General features: G+C 45.6%; 1 protein-coding gene across 1 annotated transcript in view; it reads right to left on the bottom strand.

Annotated features, from left to right (window-relative positions):
• LOC119095982 (G-protein coupled receptor GRL101) overlaps positions 1 to 12,251 on the bottom strand; it is a gene marked incomplete in the record, with an annotated part of 113,453 nt that overhangs the window by 829 nt on the left and 100,373 nt on the right. The window contains 6 exon segments of the mRNA XM_037218848.1: positions 1,917 to 1,988; positions 3,732 to 3,803; positions 5,098 to 5,169; positions 6,595 to 6,667; positions 7,061 to 7,204; positions 8,261 to 8,335. Of these exon segments, the coding sequence (XP_037074743.1) occupies positions 1,965 to 1,988; positions 3,732 to 3,803; positions 5,098 to 5,169; positions 6,595 to 6,667; positions 7,061 to 7,204; positions 8,261 to 8,335 (460 nt within the window).

The following is a 12,251-nucleotide window of genomic DNA, read 5'->3' as shown; positions in this document are numbered from 1 at the left end:
TGTTCGATCGCAGCCTCTCTGCCCATGCAGGGTCAGAACCGAGGCCACCAGACTCCGCTGAATCGGGCCCCCTGTAACAGGCTCGCTCAGACCGATCCCAGCGCTTGTTGCCACTAGGAACTCTGTCTCAATGCCTGTGTTCCTCTGATAACCGGCATATGACCACACGAATGCAAACGCTTTCATGCTAATATGACAGAAATGACAGCAATATCGGAAACATACATAGACTGGTCATTGTAAGATACCGCTGGTAGAAAAAACGGTTAACTTTGGCAGTAAAGGATTCAAAATGCGCCTCCTGACAAATGCAAGCGATGGTGAACTCCGCCAGCTGCCAAAAAATGTCCAATCAGGACAAACACAAAGCGAACGAACGGTAATGACCGGTGAATGAACGGTGATGGCACTGTCAATTACTGCCCAAACCACAGACTGGTAGGCTGTAAATCTCCCATGACCTGAACAGAATGTCAGACTAGAAAGTAACTGACTGGAGGGCAAGCGTTTATTTTTATATACTGCGTGAGCCGCTACCTGGCAACAGTGTTCAAAGAGCGATTGACAAAATTGTTTTATCGTACCCAACCTGAAAAAGCCTCTCAACGTATGTCAAGAGGCAACGTTTATGAATGCATTTCTTCCACATTCTAATAGCAGTTCAGAAGAAAACTTCCTGAAATGTGTGACAAGCCATACATTTAAAAAACGCCTATGGCAAGCTCCATACTACCTTAGCAGTTCATAAGCCAAATGAAACCATTCTTAAACTTCTGATTCCCTAATGCTAAATTCGGAGCGTGCGTTTATCTGACTGTGTGCTCGCATTTTTTTTTCCAGACGCACAGCACGATGGACTGCGCAGATTGCCGTAAAGTTTGCACGCACGACGGGCTCAACCATCGTGACAATTCATAATATGAATTCACGCCCGTCCAATACCGGTTCGGTCACAGGGCGTGCCAAAAGCATGTATGTTTTGGCATTTGGAGTGGGCACCTTTCGTATATGTGGGAGAAACAAGCTGTATAAAGTCCAAGCTCTCGAACGCTTGCCACAACGGTAGAGTAGCGATGCACGTCCTGCCCTCATACGCGAGGAACTGCCAGTTGAGGCGGACAGTTGGAGCTTACCAAAAACCTATCAGCACATACTGAACATTGTTGAGATGCGAGTCAATGGTATGTGGCTGGAAGGGACACCATACCGATACCAACGGGACCGGCTCTTAGCGCAGCAAAGCAGGCAAAATTCGGAACTTAATTATATATGTATTTGATGTCGCGAGTGCGTCAAGCAGCGTTGCATGGACAATTTGTCTGAGAGATCCACGAGCGTCGAAGCGCCACGGCACGGGTGACGACACTGTCAGCGCCAACGGCGGAGCAGCGTGACGCAGGCTATGCGTGCGGGTGATCCTTGAATATAAACAGCCTACAAATAGTAACTCAAGTGCGTAGCCAAGTGGCGCAGCCAAGGGAGCAGTGGCCCTTGATCCATGAGGTTTTTACTTGGTACAAGGTGATTTCGCGGAAATTAGGTCCAAATCGCAGGAATTCGATCGTCGTTATTTAAGTGAGATATCAGTAAATTTCTTCCTAACTGTCGGCGTTAGTGGCCGAGCTACCGATGCCAACAGCGTCGCCTCCTCGTGCAGCGAAGCTAGCACGAGCCCCCTGATATTACCCATGCATTAACACCCAGGTCCGCGTGGTATGATACACTTGTGAAATGAGTATTCGCATGGGCTTCACTTGTGTCGGAGTCTTGTGGTGAGGACTTCGTAGAATGCAGATTTCGACTCACGAGCGGTATGGCCACCGCGTCCGACACCCATTGGCAAACGACTGGACATCACGCTAACAAATAGAAGGTCTGCTGAGCCGGGCACGCGGCGGCGGGCCGGTAATACTTACAGATGGTGCAGCGACACCAAGCTCCTGAACACGTCCCGCGGGGGCCCCTCAATCTGGTTGTCGCTGATGTCCCTGGAACGGCGTCCTCGTTTATGCCAGCGCCCGCGCGGGGCTATATCGCAGAGGCATGACATGCGGAAAACGCCCCAACAGTCACGTGACAAGAGCGACGGTCATAACTAGAAATAATGAATTAATTTTTTTTTTAAACATACGCCAGTGGCCGTCCGTCGACGCCTGCTCGGGCGCAAGGCTGTCTGACATGGTGTGTACTTCGGGTGCTGGGTGTGTACTGCTCTCGCGCATGGTCCAATGGGGGTGGCTAATGCACTGGTCGCTAATGGAGTCGCTAATGCGATCACGCTACGCGTCTGGGGATCTCGAAATGCGTGGTTCGATTCTCCGCAGTGGCCGCCCCTTCTGCCAGGTTGAGATGCAGACAACGCGATATAGCCTCAGTTGCCGAGTGTACCTTAAAGCCCCAATGGCGACAACGTCTCAACATAGCTAGTGCGTTATGCAACAGCATTTGAGTTTTGCGATATTGGTCTCTATCTGTTTGTGGCAAGACCATCGGAAAGGTGAATCCGAAGCGGCTCCTATGGGACAAACGCCATCCGCCAAACCCTACGCTTTAACTGTGACCACAATTTGAGTGTCATCAGCTAACTGAAGAATGGTTACACCATCCGGCAGCTTGACACCAAGGCCGCTTGCAGATGGCATGTGCTATACGTAGCTGAGGCTTCCCTCGAAATACCAATTTTATTTCTTGTCTCCGCCGAGACAGCAGTTGTGAATCGCCACGCAATTGTATCGGCTGCCAGTGTCCCGCAAAACATCGGCGAACCAGCCTGCCCAAACATCATACAGTTAATTTTTTTTTGAAAGGTGTTTGATGCGGCACGAATGGAACCATTTTAAATAATTCAAATAACTGAAACTGAAATTGCGTCCTTGTCCATCGCATGGTCACCGTGATCCATACTGTCGATCTGCGCTGTATCGGCGGAGCGCTGTACGTTGTTATCTCGGTGGAATGTTGTATATTGTTGTCTCGAGGGAGCATTGTACGTTATTGTGGCGGTGGAGCGTTGTATGTTGCTGTTCTGGTGGAGTGTACATGTTGCTCCCGTAGAGTTTTATATGTTGTCTCGGTGAAATGCTGCATGCTGTTGTTTCGGTGAAGTGCTGTATATTGTTGTCTCGGTGAAGTGTTGTATATTGTTACCTCGGTTGAGAGTTGCATATTGTTGCCTCAGTGCAGTGTTGTACATTGTTGCCTCAGTGTAGTGTTGTATATTGTTGCCTCGGTGCAGTGTTGTATATTGTTGCCTCGGTGCAGTGTTGTATGTTGTTGCCTCGGTGCCGCGTTGCATACTGTTGCCTCGGTGGAGCGTCGTATGCGGCATTCGTGTCTTGTCGGCGGCATGCTTGCCGTGCGACGTGAGTCAATGCTTTACGGTGTGTTTCCAGGTGGGGAATATGCCATCTCGGTGCGATTCACTCAACAGCCCACATTAGGTCAGAGAAATTGGAATAAGCAGCATATTGTTGCATGTGCAGAATTGTTTGGAATTCATGCACGCTTATAGGTCAGCTTTAATGATGGTCTGACAAAAATGCTGGTTTCCACTAGAATGCTGTAGGGAGTTGCTTTAGAATAAGCCAAATATCATAGTGACGAAACCTGCACAATTATCGCGTCTCACCCAGCTGAGCAAAACAATCATACCCTAAGGTTTTAATACCGTTTACGACCACAAGAAGACAACGGCGTGCACGCAGATTTGAAAACTACAAACTAATACTTACAAAACGAGAAGCTGATTTAGTCCGGTGAAGGTGGCAACTTCTAGTTTTCGCAGCCCGTTGTTGGATAAATTGCTGCAGACAAAATGTAAATTATTAATGCAGGGTATGGTTGCATTATCATTACAAAATACATATCAGTGAATGCATTGAAAAGTAAGTGCTTGATACGAGGCATGATGATGATGACAAATACTAGGTTTTGGGAAACATCGAGGTGACTTTTCACATGGGCGCATTTTTTGCCATTACTCTAAATCCATAATCAATGTGCAAGATCATTTCATGTTCCTCAAAACGCATGTATACCTCAAAAAAACACAGACCATCTGGCCACCGTCCTCTAGTGAGCGAAACAGTTTGTGAGAACAGCATTACAAAGGCAACCTTGGAACAGGGGCCGGTTTTTTGTAGAATTGGTCAGATTGGTGTGTTTGTATGTATGCGATTGTGCGTGCGTGCGTGCGTGCGTACATGTAAGCGAGTGTTTTCTTATCCCTTGAGGGTAGCTACATGGTTGCCAAGTCTAGTTAGAATCCATGACAACCCCAGATTTAGTAGTTTTGAATTTTTGTCGCAAAAACACCATTAACGCACGCAAGAGGAGTCAGCGCACTATCTTGGCACGGACAAAAACGCTTGGGGAAGCACACCGTGGTTTCATAGCTGTATCTGCCTTGCAGCAAGACCTTACGTACCACACGTAAGATCTTACAACTCCACTAAGTCTGTGCCATGCCACGCAGGTTTCGACTTGTTGCAATCAAGCTAAGTGTAGATTCCCACTTCGCTTTACACGACATGATAGTCATTTTCACAAAACCTTATTAATGCACTACTGTGCACACTGCATGATATTTGTGAACTGAATCCCGACTTCCGTTGTTGGATCCTGATTCTTAGAGAGTTTTTAATGCTCGACTGACTCTGCATGAGTGGCTTGAGTTCCGAACACCTTGTCACGAAGAACACGAAAGCCTGCATTCTGGCGTACCAACTAGATAGTCCCAGCTCCGCAAATAGATCAGTTTGGTCATACCTCCCAGGTAATAACGCAGGCGTCTCTTTTGTTGCTTCATGTACAGTTCCGACGCGGTCATAACGATATTAATAATGATATAATATAATGCTATGATATGAATGACAATGACAATGATACAACCGCCAGCTGTCTGCCACGGATGGGCGCAGGCTTAAAAGTTTGATTTTGTTGTATTAATGGACCGTTTTATCACCTCTGCTGCACGGACAATGCTGCTAGAAATGACACACTTGGAACACTGGGTAAGGACAGAATAGCACACTGATGTACAGCGCAAATGAGTAACTTTTAGTGCGGCTCCTGCAACAGCAGATTCTCGTCACTTACAGGTTGACAAGGCGACGCAGGCCGATAAATGATCGTGATGGCAGATAGTCCAACATCTGGCCACTGAGATCCCTGCAATGAATCAGACATACCAACAGAGATGCAGAAACACACCAGATTAGTCTATACGGTGGGTAGCAAAAACGCATCTCAACCGTAAAATGGCGGAATTAACTGTAAAAACCATACACTCCCGTTTCACGAGAATAACACACACGATCATCATGCATGTCCTAATGCTGGGTTTGAGCCATTTGCACGCCTCAATTTAGTTACCTTCTGTTCGTTCCGTATGTCTACCAAATGCTGGAAACCGTACAGATGGCGGGTTTCGCACGTGATTGGCGGGATATCCAAATTACCTGCTCCCTTCTACCTGATAAATCACGATTAATCGCTCTCAAAACTGACGCAAACAAACACGAAGATTCACCATTGTGGGGAAAGCCTCGCGATGTCATACCTCGTCCTGTCATACCATATCCTCGTTACCTTTTGTTTCTCTGCTACTCCTTGACTGGCTCCTTATGTTCGTAAAAACTAGCCAAGTCCTGCGCGCGCTGCGTGATGTGAATTGCGCATGACCAAGAACGGTGACGCTTCGCAAGCATCGACATAAACGATGCCTTTGCCTAGGCTGAGCCCTTATTCGGGTCGTTCCTTCACTGACCAGAGCTAATGTGCCCGGATGCCGAATGGAAGGCAATGAGACGCCTTCCAGTCGTGGTGGCGACAAATAATTGCTCACAGACTGAAGGTGACTTGAGTTTGATTGGGTGGCGCTCAATTGACATCTCATCTAATTGTTTCAAGGAAATTATCGCCTTGGATATGCTTATTCCTCTTCCAATGCAATTAGGTGTATGTTCGGATGCCGCTTTTCGAGAGGACTCAATCCTGAACAATCTATTCAATCCGTGGACAACGGGTGCCTAACGAGACAGGGTCAGGACACCTTTTTGAGACGACTCAGTCCTGAACAATCTATCCAATCCGTGGACAACGGGCGCCTAACGAGACAGGGTCAGGACACCTGTTCGCAAGCTAAAAGACATCACCCCTATCTAGGGTGCTTAAAATGTTGTCGCTAGTGCATACCTTTAAGAAGTACCCAACGGGGCTGCCAGTGTAACGTAAGTTGCCCAATTTTGCCGATAGCCATAACTGTGATCCATGGTCGCTTGTTTCTAAACACTTTCTTTCAAAGTAAAATTGTCTGCACGCCAGGTATGAGTAGAAATATAAGATCACCAGCGCCGATATACGCGATGAAACGCATATGTATATATATATATATATATATATATATATATATATATATATATTCATCATACATAATTACGTGAAGATCTGCAAGACCAGACGCGGACATTTATATTCACAGTTATGCAGAGTTGGTGCAATGGTATCATATCGCATGTAACCAAGCCAAATGTATTTGGGGGACCTAGATGCAAGGTGTTTTGAAAGAAAACAAGCTGCGACGAGAAGTCTTACAGCATATTGAGCGATGACAATCCCAGGAAAGAGCTGTCTTGAACCAGTCTGAATCCGGTTGCCTTCCAGGTAACTGAGAACGACAGAAGGCATGGATCAGCATTTCAACATCAGATATGCAAGATGACATTTGGATTGGTACATATAAACATGACCACCTGGATGCTTGTTAAATATAAAAAAGAAGTTGTCGCCTAATCGTATCATGTGACGGCCGTTGGACCACTAAATTAACGTCGGTTTCAGAGATACCACAGACTAACCAATTTACTATGCTATGTCGCGAAGCAAGTTAAAAAATGTAGCAACTAAGCCATGAAACTCACGGCCTTTTGAACCATTTGAATCCGGGTGGTTAATGAAAACAAAACAAGTTGGAAAATTGTTTGTGCGACATGCTGTTTTAGAGAAAACAATCACAAACGTATCTGACAGCATGGGGAGCTTGCGTCGTGTTCTTACGTACATTGCTTTGACGTTTTGCAGGCCGAAGAACGTGTGGTTTTCGATGGCGGTAATTTCGTTGTTCCGCAGGTCGAGAACATGCAGACGGAACATGTTCCGGAACACCATCGGAGGTATGCGCCGAATACCGTTGGAACTGAGGTATCTGTAATTAGTAGCGCTGGGTTATGTTTCACTGTGACTTTCGCTGTAACTTACTTAAGGAATAAATAATGGTTGGCGGCATGAGTATCAACTTATAAAACGTAGAGATAGGTTGTCTCTTTTTGGGTTCATTTTACCACACAGATAGCCATATGCTGTATGTTGCTGGTCATGTTTTACTGTTCTATTCCCTGCAAACTCTAAAAAGCTCCTGTGTACCGTCGTGGCGTATGCCTGTCAGCTCTTCTGGGGTAACAAGCCGACAACTTCATGCGAGACATTTATGAACTTGATACTAAGTGACAGTCATTTTGAGAGTGGAAATGTAGGATCTCGCACTAGCTGGATTTGATGCAAGAAAGAAGGCTATGTGCTGTCCGTGTGCCCTCGCTCCAACTCTGTTCAGGATGAGCGTAGCACTAAATATTAAGAGCCGCCGGCATAATCGTTTAGCACTGTGGCCTCATCTAACCAATATCTCCCCTGGCATGCAGAAGATCGCTAACCTAGCATAAGAGCATTGTACTCAAGACACTTAGCTGGATCTAACAGCCATCTAGATGACACCGCGTAAGCAATGCACGGTGAATTCATGCAACTCAAATCACACCATATTACAAGGGAAAAATATCCGACTTGATTAAACCACGGGCTGGGGGCAGATATGTGATGCGATTGACTACACCGCTTCTCCAGCCAGTCTGGTGATGCGCCCTTTGTTTACAAGCAGCTGGTGGACGAAATCATATGGTGATGCTGTCCCCATAAATGTGTGATGGACAAAACCAAATGCGACTTTGCTCGTAAGCGCTTCAATAAAACACACTTGTTCATAAAGGAACTAGCAAGAACCTTGCACAGCATCCATTTCCCCCGTCTTCACATGAAATATTAGCACTATTTTGCTCGATTCAAGATATGTCCATCAACATCATAATTGAAACGGTGTAATCTGCAGGCTGCCAATGGCCACATTGGAATCTTGATGTTATACCGGAATACGACGTAGAGAAAAAGCACACATTGCTTTTTTAAGCGAGCAGTAACTGTTACTTACAATTTAACCGCCCGTTCGTACCGCAAAAACAGCTGGAAGCTCTTCTGGAGGTCGATTCTGTTGTCTCGAAAATCGCTGCAACGAAAGCATTTCGACGCTGAACTACGAAAACCTTTACAAAATATGTGGGACACCAATACCTCATGTGAAATACTAACAAATACACTGATCGTGATTTCTTCGAGCAGTCACTTGTTCAAACTGACACATCCTTGCCTGGATGCAGGTCAGCACAACTCATTCTCACATTCATGTTTTATGTACCCCGCTATCATTTACATCTCGGATGTCTCTGATCTCCGCTCGCCATGCCATGGCTCAGCTCAATGGATGCAAGTGCTCTTTGAACAGTATATCGTGGCCAGTTAGCTGTTGGAGACCGGCCTGGCCAACTCCAGTCCTCCGTGGCGGACTCCTGAGGCCCGGCTCTGTCTGAATCCCGTCGGATGGCGCTTTGAAAGATCTGAACTCCACTCACTGGTACGAATGGGGTAGGACATAATCCCCTCCTTTACAGCAACCCATATCGATCCCCGTTCTGCCCATATGGTAGTCCCGCTTTGGCTGTCACGCATGGACAGATGGGTACGCATGTGGTGGTTAAATGCTCTTAGAACCCACGGCATCGCCGGGCATAGCTAGATGAGACATGACCCAATTTTCATACTTTTCATGCAATACAAAGCATGGGAGATGATGTAAAGATTATTTTAACTACTCAAGTGCCAACTACAGAAGCGACATCCTCAAAAAATGCTAACCGAGCATATGCAAGTAAAGGCTCGGCGAACCGGAGTGAGTCCATTATTGTATCCTTAGGAGCTTTCGAATAATCGATCGCACTACAATGCGATATTGGTTGTCTTGACAGCTGACCAACGGCGCAATACTGGCCTGGTGACTGGCTTGGAGGGATCTGCTTTGGTGAGCGACGTCATATGTCTGGTCCAATGCATAGCCCATATGTTCGCACCCACACTACCACATAGAGGCAATCAATCTTCTTCAAGGCCATCCTGCTCGTCTTAACAGCTCATCAGCTTCGACCATCAGCAACTTTCCACAAAGTTGAGCGCCACTGTCGACTGCCCGGCACGGTCATGTAGGATTTAGATGTCCGTGCAGCCTTCGTTACAAAAACTGACGAATCAGGGTAAGAGTTAAAATTGTTGGCTGCCATCCATTTTTATTAGTTTTAGATATGATGTTCTGCAATCTACATTTCAGATCACGAAAACGGCAACTACTACATCGGAGTGACACATTTAAATACCAACATCCAAGCATTGGTAGACATTCAATCAAGAAGCCAAAATTGCCTTCTGCATGTATGCGCCATGCAAATCTAAGATTACCTATGATGTTTGTCATGCATAATGCAGGAGTATCAATTCAAATCAATTTCTGGGGCACTACGCAATATTTATGTTGGTTTGAGCCCCTCAATGCTGATTCCTTCCTCCCCCCCTCTGCCAACATTTCTTGCTGGAAAATTATAAAAAAGATATGAGAAAAAAATAATCATAGCACACAGCCATCCTCTCTGAACTTTATTTACTGACCATGATCCATGGGTTGCTACCTCCACTAACCACGCATAAAAACTGGCACTCCTGGCATTATGCCACCATCACACAAATCATATTGATTTCTACAATCAATGTAGGCTGCATATAAGATAGGTTGTCTGCCTTCACAAACTGTACGTAAATGTATACAGTGATCATGTCAATGGTTCCATCAGGACAATCTTATGATTAAATGTTAGCAAAAACAGTAATGAAATATATCATATTTGCATCCATGCGATGTCGTGCTCACAACTGCAAAGAAAATATACGTATGAATGAGCACCACGGAGCAAATGGCTTCCAGAGCTTTCCTCTGACAGTAAGGGTACTATCATCAGGAAACAACCAACGGTGTCCTCAGAGACAAATCAGATAAATGTCCAGCAGCCAAGATTCATGTTGGCAAAAGACTGAACTGTAAATAATTGGCTAAATGCTATGAAAGCATTGATGAAATCTTTGGATTTCAGGCGGGGCACAGTTTTTGAAGATCGGTTTGCGAGCAGTGAAAAATTATGCAGTGTACCCCTAAGATATGGATGCCTCCCGGATTAGCACACTTCTTTGTAAACTTAGGGGAGGGATGGGGCCCTAAACCGAATAAAAAGTAGGCGCACTCCTGATTTGAAGATCTATGTGACTGGTAACTATTCTCTATCAGGATAATAAAAAAAATGGCATGAATTGACATTTCAAAAATATTATCACCTTCTGTTATTCCCTTCATGAGGAATGCCATCAGACTTCAACATTACATACACTATTCTTTTCAAAGGAAAGAAGGCTGGTCGCTTCGCGACGGCTTTCGTGAGTCAGCAGTCTTTTCGGTGTCTTGAAAAGGCGGTTTGGATAAACACAGGTCAATTTCCACCTTGATTGAATCATCCCGCCGACTTACTCCGCACTGTCAATACCTTCTGACGCTGAGAAAAGGATGCTGAATCGTGGCACCGCCAACGAAATACGTAAGGTAAAAAATGTATCCTTGTCAGGTCTTCGTGACACTAGTATGCGAATGCCACTTGCAGAATTGCGGTACATTGAAATTCACCGCCCACCTCACATCGGTCGCATCGCAACGTTTGAAACATGCCCTTGCGGCCAGATGAACCTCCGTATCTAGATTTTTTCAGTATTTTATGCTGTCTAGTTCTGGACACTGAGGGTCGGCTGTTAATAACAGCCCATCGGCCGACCGGCTGCGCCCGTAGAGTACTGTAAAGAGTTTTTACGGAAACATTCGCTGGTGTGTGACAAAATGCATTACCATGGAGGCATAATATCTATGTGTGGAGACCTCATGTTATGTTTTGCATATGTGCTGTATTTTTTCGTCATGGCTGTCACCAAAATCTGCTGTCCATACATTTTTTTGGCGCTAAACTTCGAGTGGATAGGTACATTTTTGGTGCCAAGCTTCGCGTGGATACGTACATTTTGGTCGCCGACATTATCCACAAATTCGGCAGGTTTTACCAACGCCGGTCGACCTATACGCCCGCAAAAATGTACAGGCTATTTCGCGCAGGCTATTTCAAGGTCATCCAAGCGTCCATGACGTCATAATGGTGCTATTCAAATCCTGTCATTTTATTGGCCATGCGATGATCAAGGCCGAGCAAATTTAAATGTCGGGTCGTTGAAAACTGGTGTTCGTGAGCACGATTTCTAGATGTAACGGCCACCACCTGGCTCTCAATCCACGTTACGCAAGGTACTAATGACGCAATCAAGCAATGACATATTGAGGAGCATATTTACGAATTAGAAAAATCGTGTTGTGTAGAGCAGTCTTTTCCAATTTGCATCATTGGTTACGCCAACTTCGCTACGCATCTACCACAAGGGATACATTATCTTAAAATGTGATTAGGAATAAAGCAAACTTCGAGAGGAAGACGAACCTTTGCGCGTATTCCACCAAAAATCACATTGAGACGCGTGCTGTCTGCCGATGCGGCGCCATCGTCCCGTCATACTCTAGACACGAATAAACCAATGGTCATCTTTGTCTTGAAGTTGATAATAATAAAGTCGTTGAGAAGGCGGAATTGGAGCGACATTCCCATGACATCATGCACCTCTGGTGACTTTCAATTAGTCAAGAAGGCCGCAACAGTTCGCGCGCATCTGGATAAAAAATGAAGTCCCAAAAAGGGCATGACCTTGAAATGCGGGGATGGGTCTTAGCAATGACTATCTCAGTTTAAATCACCCATATAAATGGGGAGCGGTCCCTTAGAGCTGAAGTTTTGTAATATATATTTTGTGTCTAAATTCATTGGAAGTCATGCAGAGCTTGATATTAACCCTCCGTCCCTTGACGAGAATTCCGTCTGCATGCCTGCATCTAGTTGGTATGTTGAATAAGTCGAGGCCTTTGGCATCATCCCTTCAGTAGCGGCGCCATGACTTGACAT

The sequence above is a fragment of the Pollicipes pollicipes genome, unplaced genomic scaffold (genome assembly GCF_011947565.3).
Source record: "Pollicipes pollicipes isolate AB1234 unplaced genomic scaffold, Ppol_2.1 Scaffold_4219;HRSCAF=4965_pilon_pilon_pilon, whole genome shotgun sequence".
In the NCBI taxonomy this organism is placed as follows: domain Eukaryota; kingdom Metazoa; phylum Arthropoda; class Thecostraca; order Pollicipedomorpha; family Pollicipedidae; genus Pollicipes; species Pollicipes pollicipes.
This window is presented reverse-complemented; position numbering and strand designations above follow the sequence as displayed.